The 17346-nt window shown below is 35.4% G+C and overlaps 1 protein-coding gene across 5 annotated transcripts in view; it reads left to right on the top strand.

Moving 5' to 3' along the window:
- Positions 1-17346, top strand: part of WDFY3 (WD repeat and FYVE domain containing 3) — a 276729-nt gene that overhangs the window by 148020 nt on the left and 111363 nt on the right. For 4 of the 5 annotated variants that reach the window (XM_044224616.1, XM_044224612.1, XM_044224613.1 and 1 more), the window contains 6 exons: positions 3082-3539; positions 4972-5055; positions 10140-10317; positions 11112-11326; positions 14248-14360; positions 16598-16829. In XM_044224616.1, the coding sequence (XP_044080551.1) occupies positions 3082-3539; positions 4972-5055; positions 10140-10317; positions 11112-11326; positions 14248-14360; positions 16598-16829 (1280 nt within the window). The remainder of the gene's footprint in view (positions 1-3081; positions 3540-4971; positions 5056-10139; positions 10318-11111; positions 11327-14247; positions 14361-16597; positions 16830-17346) is intronic. The other variant, XM_044224615.1, reaches the window with a different exon arrangement.

Genomic DNA, 17346 nt, shown 5'->3' on the forward strand with positions numbered 1-17346 from the left:
CAGAATAATGGAAGGAATGCATTGTATTTTAGATTTTTGTATATATCTACAGATTACATACTTCCTTTTAAAATAATTAAGGCATTGGTACATATCTTAGTTCCTAAAGCAGTGTATTTCAAAAGGACAGTTATATATATTAATATTTAGCCTTTCCCTTCAAATGCCATTAGAAATGTGAGATATCTTAATAAAATGGTCTTTAAATGTAATGATTGGGAACATTATAAATGATGTCTTAAGTTATATTAGAATACCCATGGTGTTCCAGTGGCTGAAACAGAGAAAAGGAGCCCTTGTGTCAGCAAACAGATTTCAGATTGTCGCTTGGGCCAGTAGTGTCATAGTGAAATGCATGAGTGGGGGCGTCATTGGGTTTGGGTTTATATCCTCCCCTTGCCATTGTGTAAGCCGTACAATCTTAGGCAAGTTAATTAACCACATTGAACCACATTTAACCACCATGTATGAAGTGGGGACAATAATGGTGCATAACATGTAGGTTTAAGGAGAGGTTTAAATACGCTAGTACACAACTTGAAGAAGTGCCTTATACAGCTAATTTTGTAATGTGATTTTTAATTATAAACTAAGTTAAAAGCATGACAGTTCAGAAAGTAAGTAATAGTTCTACAAGATTGTTTTACTTGTTTCCTTCAGGTTTTATTTCATAGTACTTACAGCTATTCTGGGCAAGAGCATGCTTTCAGTCATCAGACTCTAACTCATTTTGCAAGAAGGAATGTCTAATAAGTACCCTGAAGTTGCTCCTCTTTCCAAAGCATCAGGATATGGTCACTTTATATGAATTGAAATACTTCAGATCTTTGCTGCCCTGACTTCATATCTTTTCTAGAATAAATCAGCTTGTATACACACACAGTTATAAGTGTTCATGATTGGGTAAAATTATACTAGAATATGTATTTTGTTTATTTAATACAATTACTTTGTAAAAATTACCAAATTCATTGATGTCATTATCCGTCAAAGGAAAAGCTTTTCCATCAGGATTTAGCCTTAGTCTTCCGAAAGAATTATGTGATAATGTTTGCTAACACGATCTTCTGCCTTTAATATGACATCTTTTAATTGAAGTATAGTTAATATACAGTGTTATATTAGTTTCAGATGTACAATATAATGATCCAACAATTACATACATTGCTCAGTGTTCATAAGTGTACTCTTAATCTGTTACCTGTTTCACCCATCCCCTCACCCAGCTCTCCTTGTCAACTACCAGTTTATTTATTTATATATTTAGTCTTCTCTCTTTTTCTTTTTTTAAATTTTTTAAATTTTTTTATTAATATATAATGTATTATTAGCCCCAGGGTACAGGTCTGTGAATTGCCAGGTTTACACACTTCACAGCACTCACCATAGCACATACCCTCCCCAATGTCCATAACCCACCACCCTCTCCCTACTCCCGTACCCCCGCAACCCTCAGTTTGTTTTGTGAGATTAAGAGTCTCTTACCTTGTCTACTACCAGTTTAAGAGTCCCTTTTTGTTTGTCTCTTTTTTCTTGTTTGTTTTCTTTCTTAAATTCCACATATAAATTACAGTATTTGTCTTTCTGTAACATATTTCACTTGTCCTTGTACCCTCTAGATCCATCCATATTGTTGCAAATGGAAAAATCTAGCTCTTTGTTATGATTGATACTCCATTATATACACACACCACGTCTTATTTATCCAGTCATCTATGAGTGGACATTTAAGTTGCTTCCATATCTTGGCTCTTGTAAATAATGCTGCAATAAATAAGGGTCCATACATCTTTTTGAATTAGTGCTTCTGTTTTCTTTTCATAAGTACCCAGTAGTAGAATTATTGAATCATATGGTATTTCTATTTTTAATTTTTGGAGGAACCTCTATACAGTTTTCCATAGTGGCTACACCAATTTGCATTCCCACCAACAGTGCACGAGAGTTTCCTTTTCTCCACATCCTTACCACAGTTGTTATTCTTTGTGTTTTTTATTTTAGCCATTCTGACAGATGTGAGATGATATTTCATTATTGTTTTGGTTTGTATTTTCCTGATGATGGTTGATGTTGAGCATCTTCTCATGTGTCTTTTGGCCATCTGTGTATCTTCTTTGGAAAAATGTCTATTTATGTCTTCTACCCATTTAAAAATTTTGTTTTTTGGGGCTCCTGGGTGGCTCAGTGGGTTAAGCCGTTGCCTTCGGCTCAGGTCATGATCTCAGGGTCCTGGGATCAAGTCCCGCATCGGGCTCTCTGCTCAGCAGGGAGCCTGCTTCCTTTCCTCTCTCTCTGCCTGCCTCTCTGCTTACTTGTGATCTCTCTTTGTCAAATGAATAAATAAAATCTTTAAAAAAATTTTTGTTTGTTTTTTGGTGTTGAGTTTTATAAGTTCTCTATGTATTTTAGATATTAATCCCTTATCAGATAAACCATATGCAAATGTAGCCTTCCCATTCAGTAGGTTGTCTTTTTGTTTTGTTTGTTGATGAGTTCCTTGGCTGTGCAAGAGCTTTTTTATTTTGGTATAGTCCCCATAGTTTAATTTTACTTTTGTTTCCCTGGCCTCAGGAAATATATCTAGAAAAATGTTTATACAGCTGATGTCAAAGAAATTACTGCCTGTGGGGGTTTTTTGTTTGCTTGCTTGTTTTTTAGGAGTTTATGGTTTCACAGTTAGGTCTTTAATCCATTTTGAGGTTATTTTTGTGTATGATGTAAGAAAGTGGTCCAGTTAAATTCTTTCCCATGTGGCTGTCTGTTTTTCCCAGCACCATTTGTTGCCAAGACTGTCCATATATTCTTGTCTCCTTTGTCACAGATTAATTGACTATATAAGCATGGGTTTATTTCTGGATTCTCTATTCAGTTCCATTGATCTATATGTCTATTTTTGTGTAATATGTCATTTTTTAATTAGTAAGATATTTGATATACTTCATAGGGCTGCTGAATGGGGAAGTAACAAAAACATTCCTATTAGATACTCATAGAAATAATATTCCCCCCCTTGACATTCGTGTATTTTGTTTTAATTTTAATTATAAGGGAAATCCTTTGTTTTTTTCTCATCCCCTGTAGGCCCTCCTATCAGTCCTTCGAGAAAGCCATCGTTCAAGAACAGTTTTTAGGAAAGTTGGAGGATTTGTGTACATTACATCCTTGCTTGTTGCTATGGAAAGGTCTTTGAGCTCACCACCCAAGAATGGCTGGGAGAAAGTGAACCAGAATCAAGTGTTTGAACTTCTCCACACTGTGTTCTGCACATTGACTGCGGCAATGCGCTATGAGCCAGCCAACTCTCATTTCTTCAAAACAGAGATTCAGTATGAGAAGTTGGCAGATGCCGTTCGATTTCTTGGCTGCTTCTCAGACCTACGAAAAATAAGCCCCATGAATGTCTTCCCCTCAAACACACAGCCATTTCAAAGACTTCTGGAGGAAGATGTAATCTCGGTGGACACAGTGTCACCCACTTTACAGCACTGCAGTAAACTCTTTATTTATCTCTACAAAGTAGCCACAGATTCTTTTGACAGGTATGGCTTTGCTCTGAATTAAAGGGTGTGCTGTGTATGACTTCAGCAGTAAGGCTTGAATTATAAGTTAACCTGAAAGGAAATGAAAATGAATCTTTTCTCTTATTTGTTTATCTGTCCCTTTATTTGTGAATCTTACTGTTGCTCTGATGTTAAGGTTTTCAACGTGAATATTTGTGTATTACTTGTAAATCCAGAGTCAGTTAGCTCTTGAGGCACTTAATGGAAGTTTGTATAAAGTTTACTTTAATGATGGTGTTTGCTGTTATTCTCTTTTTCCTCTGTTCTCAACGTTAGGTACATCAAGACTTACTGATATTAGTTACCAGTAGGGGAACGTGGTTATGATTATATGTATTTCCAGACAGATGATATATTTTCAGCATTCCTAATCATTCGCAACATTTTGTAATCCTTGAAAAAGAATATTGCTCCATAAGAGACGTTGGTAGTTTGAGAGTCTCTCAGATTTTATTCATTCCTTTATTAAGTCCTTAACGAACACCTGCTGCATGCCGTGTTAATTGTGCTAGTCCTGAGGGGTCAAGCACAAGATGACTTTAGACATGGCCGTCCCTTAGCTTAAATACAGACACAAACAATGAATATGTTGTGATAAAATCTATCAGGAGGGAATTCCAGGGTTCTGAGGGGATCATAGTAGTGCCACTTTACTGGAATCATTTGTTTTTAGTTCTTAAAGTGTTTCTCATTTTGAAAATAATGTAAGATTGGTCATAGTGCTAATTTGTCCTGAGCATTATCACTTTTAACAGCTGCCATAGTTTTATTTCATAAAATAACTGGATTGTTTCTTTATTGTCTTGTAAGTTAAGCAAGTAACTCTGTTCAGATGGAGCTTCTAATGGGTTTTATATCCTTTACCGTAAAGTAATCTACTTTGAAATATCTACTGAAATGTTCCTTGCTTCTTGACAATATTTCTTAGACCTAACCATTTAGATAAGAAAATACAGATAATGTAAGAAAAATTGTTTTCCCATTTTTAACATCTTGAAAATAAAAATGCATATATGTTGTTAAAAGAGACATAGTATGGTGTAGTATTCAAGGAACAAGATATTTGAAATCGAAATTTTTATATTTAGATTCAACCTTTTTTCCTTTTTCTACTTATCCTAGTTAGTATACCTCATTTTTAGTTTTTTTTTTTTTTTGTCAAAAAAAGGGCTTACGGCACTCTGTTTAACAAATGTGTTAAGTGTTAACATTAATAGATAAGCATCTGCCTTAAGCATGCTTTCCTGTTTCCCTCAGTGCATGTGTTGTAGTCTTGTTTCTCGTTCCTGCGGAGTATGGAGGATGTTCCTTATTACACTTTTACTGGTAATTCTTGTGAAACTAACCAGCTGCCAACCTGGTGTTCTCTTCTAACCTCTCTCAACCGCCCTGTCTGTTTTGTCGTCTGTAGTCGTGCAGAACAGATCCCTCCTTGCCTGACAAGTGAGTCTTCTCTCCCCTCTCCCTGGGGTACACCAGCTTTGTCCAGGAAAAGGTACTGATCTTATAACAGAAGTCAATCATTACTTGTGTGGGGTTTATTTTTGTCTGTGCTTAATTATATATATGTTAATGTGGTGATTGTGCTTTGTATAAAACTTTTTTGGCTTTCTATTTTTTTTTTTTTTTAGGTTTTAGGTTTTAGAATCGTCAGCTTCTGAGTATATTTATGAGGATAAACTGCGTTAATGCTATATGAGGAAATGAGGGACATTTAGAATATTGTCATCTGATTCTATTATTCAGAGTAAAATATACATTTTCTTTTAGAGCAGGCATATCTTATTAAAGTTAATTTAGAAATGAGGACTTCGTGCCTCTTTAAGTAGGGTACTTTATTTATTTATTTATTTTTTACTTTAAATATGCTAAGAATCCTTCTTCGGTTTTGCTTTTACTCCAAAATGCACATCACAGCACTGGAAAGGAGCTGCATATTTTCTCAATCAGGTTTAACCAGTTGATATGTGATGCTGTTGTGGAGACTTGTCACGGCCAACCTTTGGAAAAAATGAATTTAAAAAACCATCCTAGGTCTTGTTTTCATTGGTCATGTGTATATCCCTTTTCAAAGCTCATCTAGTCTACCTTGTATATAAAGCTTATGAATATAAAGAACCAGCAGGTGATTGACAAGAGTACAATTAAGATCCATTTAAGATTCCATTTGCAACCTGTGTTTAAAATGATCATAGCCTGTAGAGTTGGGACCAATACCGTTCCTTTCCCAGTTTTTGTCATGACCAAAGTATAAGTCCTTCAGTCTTATATTAATATATTCTTCCATTGCAGCTTTCTAAAAATGAATCCTGAAGTTCAACTGTTGTTAATTTTATTTCTGTTCAGATTTTGTAATTTGAATATTAGTGGAATTTTTATATTGAAACTACTTGTTACAGGTCCTGTATTTCAATATATCATGATAGTAATGTTCATTAGATAGGTGGACTTTGTATTTTCCTTTTTCTCTTATTTTTACACTAGGACTTAGAGCTCATTTTCTGACAATAAATCATGGAATAGTTCAGAATAGTCTTACATGAATTTAGTGTTGTTCAGTATATTTGTATTTTAAAACTATTTTTTTGTTTATCTAAGAGCAGTTTTTAATATAAGAAATTATAAAATCATTGTTAGTTGAAGTGTATTTTTCTGTTGCTAAAATAAATGCAGTAAAAGGTATTCTTTGTGTTTGAGAATTCACATGTGTTCACTATACCACATACTGGATATTAGAAAAATAATTTTAATTACTAAATAATTCTAATTATTGAAAGTCACATTTATGAGTCCATAAATTATGAAGATACAAAAATTGCTGTGTTTAAAAACATTTAACCATTTTTAAGTATTAACCAAAAAGTATAAAATAATTGCAGTAGAAATTCACAGATTAAGGGAACACATGGAAAGGAAACCCATCAGAACTTACTATTTATTTAACTGATAATTTGACAAAGGGGAAATTTTATTCTATCTCATAGAGAGTTACTTAAGGCTTAGATCAAAAACATTTTGTCATCATTTGCATCACAGCTACATGGAATGATGCCGTATTTTTTACTTCAGGGGGAACGGTCACTGACTCAGCAGTCCTGGCTGAGTGAATCTTTTCTATGGGAATTCCAATTAGGCCTTCAGGTTGGTTTTATCCCAAGGAGGTTCCCAGTACTGCTCATAATAATAAGGTCAACACTGACATTTTCAGGTTGACATTCCGGTCAGGTTACTTACATTTTGTTGAGTGATAAGAATCATAAGCCAACAAAACAATGTTTTTATTTTCAAATGCAAGTACAGTAACTTCTGGAATTAGAATATCTTTAGGACATCTCAACAAATTATTTCAGTGTCTTTTTCTTGTGGCAAAATGTGTTTTTGTTGGCAAAAGGAGAAACCAACATTGTATTAGTTTTCATGGCTTGTGGAGTATTCAGACACAAGCAAGTTTTGAGTTTGTGATACTTGTCTGGCACATAATCCTAGAGATTCTTTTCTATTTTAAGAATTGGGGACAAAAACCTAAGAAACCTTTTATTTGGAAAAATAAAACTTACAATACTTTTTATCATTATTCATTATTCAGAAAGAATAACCGAACAGAATTACAGCTGAACAATATTTAATCAGAGCTACGGAAGTGAAAACAAAATACAAAATAAAAACCAAGTCTCTCTAGCGTATATCTGAGGGGAAGAAAAGATGGCTAGTAGTATTACTATTCAAACATGATATCTGTTACTAAGTGCCTGTTCATACTTGGTGGAAGTTAAGGCAAAGGGTATTCAGAATTTAAATATTCAAGAATATATTCCCCAGAGAGGTAGGTGTGTGTGAAAATTTAGGTTGAAATATTAAGTAACAATTTCTCTAAGTTTTAAAAATAGCTGCAACATAAAAGTTAAATTTTTAAATGTCTTATCCTATGTTTGTAAATGATTAGGTCTTGCTTGGGATTATTCATTTAATAAGCTTACTATGATCTCCAAATTTAAAAAATAATACCTGTAGTGATACCTACGTGACTTAGTAAATATTAATAATATTATATAATGCCTATTAAAATAGACCTAATTTTAGTTAATAAATAAGCAATGCTTGCAAAATTTTTCTGATTTGAGAAGAATGAATGTAATTTTTATACCGGTATTGTTATCTTATGGAAGATTTAAAGGTTTGCTACTGTAATAGCTATATATTAATTAGTAAAGAGTTTGGTGTCCGAAGGCATAAAGATTCCTTGCTGGGTGTATCCATAATTTAAGTTCAGTCTGTATTAAATCTGGGAACTCAAAAATAATTTTGGAAGGCCTATGACTAAAATATACAAGTAAGATTGGGTTTTTCTCCAAATTGAGTTATTTTTTATGTGTAATGAAAAACAGTTTTTATGAAATTTCTTAATGAAAATTCCTATTACACTATAATCTTTTTTTCTAGATGGGTCAAAATATTTCATAGAATTAAAGCAGCACAGGTTGAGGATACTTGCTGATAATAATTAGCATTTAGAAATCTATCCTAGTAAGTTTAGAAATTAAATATTTCTGAACAAAACAGCAGGAAAAAAAAATGAAACAAAAACCCAGAGTTGAAAAAATAAGTAGGTGGAAGACATGGTAACTTTAAATAAATTGGAAGAGCCCACGTGCTTTTTTTTTTATAAGTAAGGCTGAATACTTTCCTAGAATCTCTGTTAAAAAGAGAATGGTACTTTAAAAAAAAAAAAAAAAAAAAATGGCCGTGCCAAATCTTTGCTACAGAATCACTGACTTAAAGCATCTGTTTCCCAAGCTGCTCTTGTGCCAGAGAGCTGAAACCACACTGCTCTCAGAGACAGAGCTCAGCATTAGACAAATTATGCTGAAACCAATTCATCGGAACAAAGAGCTCCCATAGGCTGAAGCCACGAGCATCTGTTCTCTAGTGCCAGGATACAAAATGTGCAAAACTCATGAATTGTAGAAGGGTAGTATGAAATAGAAAGTGGAGATCATTGATGAGAAGAAATGTGCTATGTTCAGGATATAGCAAGGCTTTCTACCTCATAGAAGCTTATTATGTAAAATATGCCTTCTATGTTTTTAAAAAATTGTGATGAGTATTTTCATCGGTAAGTAGGTAATGCAAAAGAATGTGACTGTAGTTCCAAATAAGCTAAAGGAAAACTTCCTTGATGCTTAACACTACTTCTTGTCAGGTAGCCAAAATTCTTAACCAACCCTGACTGATTGACCCAGTTAGAGAATAGGCCACTTATATATTGTTAGTCCCTGATTATGTTACCCATGGTATAAGGAAAGGTTACAAACACATAGGTAATTTCAAAAGAAAATCTTATCAAGGGGCACCTGGATGGCTCAGTTGGTTAAATTCCTGACTCTTGATTTTGGCTCAGGTCATGATCTTGGGGTTGTGGGATCGAGCCCTGCATCTGGCCCGCACTGGGCATGGAACCTGCTTGAGATTCTCTCTCTCTCCCTCTGTCCTTCCATCCTCTATCCTCTAAAAAAAGAAAGAAAGAAAAGAAAGAAAAAAAAATCTTATTAGGGAGGATTTGATTGCATTTATATCCTTATCACATAATATCAGAACTTTTACCTTACCTAAAGTTTTGGATCACTATAATTTTACCTGTTTGCTGCATCTTCTAGTACAGGTGTCATTTTTTCCCCCTTCTAGTTTTACTGAGATATAATTGGCATACAGCATTGTATAAGTTAAATTATACAGCATAATGATTGTCTTACATATGTTGTAAAATGATTACCACAATAAGTTTAGCTAGCATTCAGCATCTTAGGGTGCTTGGGTGGCTCAGTCAGTTAATCATCTCTCTTGATTTCAGCTCAGGTCATGATGTCAGGATTGTGGGATCAGGCCTGCATACCAGCTCAGCACAGAGTCTGCTTGAGATTCGTTCATTTTCTCTCTCTCTCTCTTTTTCTCCCCCTCTCCCCCTTTGCCCCTCCCCTCTTATTTGCTTTCATGTGTGCTGTCTCTCAAAAAAAATTTTTTTTTTCATGGTACGCCTATGTAGCTCAGTTAGTTAAGCATCTGCCTTCAGCTCAGGTCTTGATCCCAGGGTTCTGGGATCAAGTCCTGCTTTAGGCTCCTTGCTCAGTGAGGAGTCTGCTTCTCCCTCTGCCTGCCACTCCCCCCCTTCCCCTGATTGTGCGTGCGCTCGCTCTCTCTCTCTCTCTTTGACAAATAAAATCTTTGAAAAAATCTTCTAAAAAAATCCATAATCTCATACAGATAAAAGAAAAAAATGCTTTCCTTGTGATGAGAACTTTTAGGATCTACTCTCTTAGCAACTTCTTAAATGAAACAATCCAGATAACAAATGGTAAAAACATATCAGAGCCTAGAAGAATTAGTTAAATTGTTTATACCTGACTCATTAGGAATTGACAGTATATTGCTCTTTTATATCCCAGGCTTGTAAGTGTTTTGTAACCCAGCATTGAATTACAAAGGTTTTGCTTATCAGTGGATAAAAGTAACAAAAGATGAAAAAATTGAACAGAGAATTTGATTGGAATTTGCTGCTAAATTACCCTTCTTTCTTTTCTGTAGGCATGCGTATCATTCTGTTTCAACTCCCCCTGTTTACCCTCCTAAAAATGTCGCTGACCTGAAACTACATGTGGCCACAACGTCTCTCCAGAGTTCTGATGCCGTCATCATCCATCCTGGAGCCATGCTTGCTATGCTGGACCTGCTGGCCTCTGTTGGATCGGTGACACAGCCAGAAGTAAGCTTGGACATGTTAGCTCCTCTCCATCTTTCATAAGTGAAAGGACATGAATATGACTGTATAATCAAGGAGATTGAGCCAAGAAAGACAGACTGATAGGGAACCATTCCATACCACATACTAAAGCAGAAAAGGAAAAAAATGAGATTTTTAAATTTAGGTCTTAACTTTCTTTGTGAGATAGATACATATTTTTTTGGAATATAATTCATTTGTCACAAATGCAACCAAGACGGGTGCTAAAGTAATTCTCCTCATAAGTCCTGCTTGGCAGTGGAAATTATTAATAAATAGTGCAGAAAGAAAAATGACTGAAGATACCATTTCAAAGCTGTTTATCTGTTCTGACTTATAGCACTCAAGAGTTTGGGTGAATTGGTGCTTTAGTGACTAATTTGTTAAAATGGTGTATGGCCTCTAAGGCCTAAAGGGTCACATATGTAAATGATAGGCTTTCCTTTAAACTGGGTCTTTACCCGTCATGTAAAAGACCTTGCATTCATCTTTTCTACAAAAATCAAAATACTATTGGTTATATAGTCACTTAATACAGAAAAGAGGAGAGAGTGGAGTCCGGCTGGTAGGCTTCCAGCAAAATGACGATAGGAAGCCTTTGCCTAGCTCAGTTCTGGAGTTGCCATGTCACTCCCAGTCAGCTTCTGAACTCCTCTGAAGGTCATCTGAACCGTGTAGAGACAGAGACCTCCTATTAAAAGGTGTGCTTCCTGGGGAAAGAAGGATCAGCTTTCTTACTAAGAATGCCCTCGTGGCGTGGATTTCTTTACCTTTAGCATGCCCTGGACCTTCAGCTCGCTGTGGCAACTATTTTGCAATCCCTGGTGCACACGGAGAGAAACCAGCAGGTCATGTGTGAAGCGGGTCTGCACGCCCGGCTGCTGCAGCGGTGCAGTGCGGCGCTGGCTGACGAGGAGCACTCGCTGCATCCCCCCTTGCAGCGCATGTTTGAGCGCCTCGCCTCCCAGGCGCTGGAGCCCATGGTGCTGAGGTCAGTGTGTTCTCTTCTCCGCACTTGAAGGAGCCCCAGTTAGTAATGGCAGCTCCTAGCGTCTTCAGAGTCAGGAGTTCCTTCCTTAATAGTCTTGTATTCAGGTATCTGTGGACAAAATCAAAGTAACAAAAGTGGTTAAAACGCTTGGCATTTGGTCTTAGGTAGGTCTAGAGGATGTCTGTCCATGGGTTATTCCTTCCACTCGAATCCAGCACTCTCCTTTAAAAATAAAATCACATTTTGTTTATATGACTTGCATCTACTTCATATTTGAGAACTTTTGAAAGGTAAGAACTCATAAGAAATACTTTTTATATGTTCTTATTTTAAAATTCAGATTTAGAGAAAGTTGTAAAATAGATTAGAGAGGTTCTGAGTCCCTTTCACCCAGTTTCTTCCAGTGGTTATATCTTATGTAGCTTTAATACAACCTGGAAACTAGGAAACTGATGTTGCTACACTGTATCCTTTCTATGCTCTGGTCCCCTCTTACTTCCCACAGGCATAGGTTTGTGTGCCCACCACACAATCAGATGTCATAGAGAGCTCCCTAGTGCTGCTACTGCTTAATTGTCACATCTGCTCCCCTGGCCCCTACCATTCCTAATGCCTGGAAACCACAAATCTCCTCCATCTCTGTTATTTTGTCACTTTGAAAATCTTACATAAAAGAAATCATATAGTATGTGACCTTTGGAGATTGACTTTTTTCACTTACTATAATGCCTTGGAGGTGCATCCAAATTGTTATGTTTCAGGAGTTTCTTTTGAATGCTGAGTGTATTCTATATGAATATACTTTCTACAGTTTTAACTATTCAAGAAATATAGATATTTAAATCTTGGTAATGCAAGATAAATAGTCCTCTGTGTTTTAGGAATAAAATCTTTTTTTTTTTTTTTTTAATTAAAAGACTTATTTATTTATTTTAGAGGGAGATGGAGATTGAGAGAGAGAGAGAGAGAGCACGCTTAGGGGGAGGGGCAGAGAAAGAGTCTAGAATCTCCATCAGACTCTCCACTGAGTGCAGAGCCTGACGTGGGGCTTGATCCCAGAATCCTGAGATAATTACCTGAGCTGAAACCATGAGTTGGCCACTTAACCGACTGAGCCACCTAGGGATAAAACCTTTTAAAAAAAAATGCTTTTTCCTTGAGAGGCACCTGGGTGACATCAGACTCTTCAGACTCTGATTTCCGTTTAGGTTCTGGTCTCAGGGTTGTGAGATAGAGCCCTGTGTCAGGCTCCATTCTGGGCATGGAACTTAATTAAGATTTTCTCCCTTCCTCTGCCCCTTTTTACTCCCCTCTCTCTCCCTCTCTTTAATTAATAAATAAATATACATATATTTACTTAAAAATAAATATGTATTTATTTAAATATAAACTTATTTTTATAATACTTAAATATAAATATATTTATAATACATAAATATGTAAATATATACATATATAAATGTATAATACACAAATAATATACATAAATTTATAATACATAAATATATAAAATATATACATAAATTTTATAATACATAAATGTAAATATATAAATACATAAATATATACAAACTTATAAATATATATTAATTTATTTAAATATAAATATTAAAAAGACATTTTTTCCTTGAAATTACCTTGCCAGACAGATTTAATGTATAAATCGTCTTGTCCCCCCCTTATAAAAATACATTCGTACATCTCATCACTTTCAGATATAAGCGGCTCTCTTTATGAGATAATTTTCTTTTCTGCTGAAGTATTCCTTTTTTATATAGCTTTTAAGAACTTTCTTAAAAACGGTTCGCCTTTATTTATAATTTATATTTTTTAACTGGCTCCAAATAATGGTGCATTAAGAATAAACCATGAGAGGGGCGCCTGGTTGGCTCAGTGGGTTAAGCCGCTGCCTTTGGCTCAGGTCATGATCTCAGGGTCCTGGGATCGAGTCCCGCATTGGGCTCTCTGCTCAGCAGGGAGCCGGCTTCCTCCTCTCTCTCTCTCTGCCTGCCTCTCTGCCTACTTGTGATCTCTCTCTGTCAAGTAAATAAATAAAATCTTTAAAAAAAAATAAAGAATAAATCATGAGATAAACATTAAACAGTATTGTATTGGGCAGTGTGTACTAGGCCTTGACAATACCAGGATGAATGAGACTGTTCTGCTCACTTTATCTATCATCTTAGGGATATATTAAAAAACCTAAAATATTACAAACAGCATAGAGATTTTCCCCTGATCATTTTTGGTAATCTGCTGCTTTCAAAGTAGTGAGAGTGAATGAGACAGAGAGATTATCTCCTCCTTAATACTAGTATTTCATTAAATAACTTACACTACTTAGGTAAACGGTAAGCAATGCAGACCAACCATTTGCACTTGCTCAGTTTTCATAGTAAATGAATTTTCAGAACAATGTTTCATGATAGTACAGGTACCAGAGTTGTTGTTGAACTATAGCTATAAGGTTATAAATTAATTGTATATTATATTCCACATGAAAAACTGGCAAACGGTACCTAACTTAAAAAAATTTTTTCTGCTATAGGGAGTCGAAAATGCAGAAGTTTTTTTGTTTTGGGGGGGGGTTTTTTCCTTTTACATGATGACATAAATGACTAGATATGAAGGATTCCTATCTGTGTAACTCCTAGACAATTCAGTATATTTTTGTATATCATATTTTAAGAGAACATGATCCCCAAATTTCATTTTTTAGCCCTTCACAATATTCTGTGCTCTTTTTACTGCTAGGTAATTGAAATGTAAAATTAACATTATATATTATTTTATAATAACTGTTTGGTTTGCTTTTGTATTTTTAAATAGTCTGCTACAGTTCATGAGACCCCATACTTTGTTTGGTTTATGAATTCTGTGATTTACCCAATCAAGGAATAACTGCTTTTTCTCTTCTTCAGGGAGTTTTTGCGTTTGGCAAGTCCATTAAATTGTGGTGCCTGGGACAAAAAGCTGCTAAAACAATATAGGGTCCACAAACCAAGTTCACTGAGTTATGAGCCAGAGATGAGAAGTAAGTTGACCTTGAAAGTTCCCTTTTTTGGTTATTGTGTATATGAAAATCACGTAGGGGATGAATATCATTTTAAGAAATTTTACTCAGAAAGAAAGGAAAGGGATTGTTGTTATATAAATGAGGAAACATAAAATCTGGTTGGTTGACTGAAGAAGGGGGCATATGGGGGTAAGAAAGGAATCACTGATGGAAGCAGGATCCAGAGGACATGAGGATTATGTGCAGAGTAATACTTCGCTTGGAAGGGGCAATCCTTTCTCAGAGGATTCATAATATCTTTTCCTTCCTCAGGTAGCCTTTGCCACCTGAACTAGAGTAGTTAGTTAGCTTGTTGACAGGCTCTGGGTTTGTAGGACAGCTGCTGCAAGTGTGGAGGACAGATTAAAAATACTGCTTTAAAGTAGTTGAAGAGCTACACCGGGCCATACAGGCTGGTTAGGAAAAGAAGTGAAACCAAGCCGCTAGTGATAGACCAGGAGAAAAGGGATAGGTCACTGGACTGGAGATAGTGGCTAGGCCAGAAAGCAAATGTGGTAAGAGAAAAGGAATGAGAGAACTGAGGAATGGGGATAGGTAGAATAATGGCAGTCAAAATTGGAGCAGTGAAACATGCAAGGGAAAGGACCAGGCCAAAATTGTGGCTCTGAAGTAAGGTAGAGGTGAAAGATGATCCTAGAGCTAGAAGTGAGGTGTTAGGTGGGTGGTTCACGTGGACGTGGACATCTCACAGGACGTGGGCAACTGCTAGTACAGAGAAGACTGAGAATGACCTGCCAGTAGCAGCAGAGGGCACTCAGGTAGACAAGTGTGTGGTAGCATTGCTGAGAGGAGCCCCGAAGAGGAGAAGTTTCTGCGTCAGGCTGCTGGAATGATAACCTGGCACGATCACTGCCTACCAGTCTGCCAGGGACCCCCAAGAGGCAATGGGTTCTGTCCAAGCTGTGGACAAGCATGCCCTCAGCGAGAGCTGGGTGGCACTGGACCTCCTCCAAGTGTGAATTCTCTGGTTTTGTTAGGTTTTTTTCCTTTTCAGTTCATTTTGTATAATTTTGAGCCATTAGTGATAGACATTAGTTTTGATGAATTGAAGTAACCATTGCTAGCAAAGCAGGAAACTTAGAAAAGCAGAACAGCTGCCCTGAAAGGATGTTGTGATCGTTTTGTTCATCCCCTCATTCTTTCAGGTGAGAATCCAAGATTAAGCAATCTCCACTTGTTCTTTCAGTCTTAATTTTTTTCTCCTGTGAATTATTCTCAGAGATTAGTGAATACTGTGTTTTGGAAACTAAGATTTTTTTGAGTTCTAGTACAGCTTTACTGGAAAACAAAGTATTGCAGTTTTTCATATATGTCAATGTACCTCCCCTAGATGTATATATTATTTTGTTATTTTTTTTATACTTAACATAATTTCTAGAATTGGACTGTGATTTCCTTTGCAAAGAGTAGACAAGTGTGTAAAGTAGTTCCTTTATCTAAGAGAAGATTGAAATATTCCTATAGTTGCCTGAATGCTTCACACACTTGAGAGAGAAAACAATTATTTATGTTCTTTATCTTGAAAGGGAATATTTTCTCCATTCTTATCATTTGTAATATATTCCTGAATATTAGACCAGTTTGTTTAAAATGTCTTTTTCTTCTTGAAATTGTTACCATTTACGTGCATATAGCAATTTTTAAATTCAGGTACTTTTGTGATCACATATTTAATTATACTAATGGTAAGGGAAAAGTTAAAAGTAGGAAAAAATGGGAGAGAAGCAAGTTTTTGCTATTTATCTGATTATTTTTATGGTAAAGATGACCTATTTCTTTCTATTATAATTCTACTAGAATATTTTGCTTTCTTCTCAAAGATAGATAATAATTTTGTGAAATAAAAGTATAATCTGGCTTTTTAGAAACATCATTATCTATAATTTATGATTAAATTACATTGTAACTGTGGCTTGGATAGTGGTTAGTGGTGATTCTTAACTATTTTTACTCTCTAGTAGCCAACATTTCTGCAATTTATTTATGACTTATAAGTTTAAAAAAAAAACCACATACTATTTAAGTTTAAAAGTGAACATAAAGTACATTAAAACTGGAAAATAGCTTTGGTGTTTAAACATAAAATTGTATACTGAAACTCAAGAGTGGTATTTAAAAATAGGTCTGCTTTGTAAAGTCATTATTTTAGAAATCTACATGATACTTTTCCCAAGAGATTTTCTTTGACTTCACAGGTAGTATGATCACATCAATGGAAGGTCTGGGTTCAGATAATGTTTTCAGCTTACATGAAGATAACCATTATCGGATAAGCAAGAGCCTGGTAAAATCTGCAGAAGGAAGTACTGTACCTCTAACTAGGGTGAAGTGTCTGGTCTCCATGACAACCCCACATGACATCAGACTTCATGGGTCATCAGTTACTCCAGCTTTTGTTGAATTTGACACATCCCTTGAAGGGTTTGGGTAAGGAATTTGTAAGGTAGTCAAGTCTTATTATATGATTTTATGGTTTCTACTTATCTTTGACAAATAGATCATTGGTTTTAAGTATACTTAGTTAAGATATACTATGTATTCTCAAATGATGGAGTTCTTTGAGCATGTTATTTTAAGGCTTTTAGATTTAATTAAAAGTTATTTATTAAATAAGTTGAAATGTTACAGGAGTTCGGAATCTAAGACCCATGGCCTAAATTTTTTTTGTAAATTCTGTTTTGTTTTTTGGCAAATAGTTTTATTTTAACACAGCCACATTCAGTTGTGTATGTATTTTCTATGGCTGCTTTCGTATTAGAATGGAAAAATTGAGTAGTCATGACAGAGACTCTGGTCTACAAAGCATAAAGTATTTATGGTTTGGTCCTCTGAGAAAATGTTTTCACCTCTGATTTAGTACACTAAATTTATAGATGACATACAAATTAAAATTAGATTAAAAATTGTTTGGGGTTTACTCATCCTTTTCCCCAAATTACCTAGC

The sequence above is a fragment of the Neovison vison genome, chromosome 11, assembly GCF_020171115.1.
Source record: "Neovison vison isolate M4711 chromosome 11, ASM_NN_V1, whole genome shotgun sequence".
In the NCBI taxonomy this organism is placed as follows: domain Eukaryota; kingdom Metazoa; phylum Chordata; class Mammalia; order Carnivora; family Mustelidae; genus Neogale; species Neogale vison.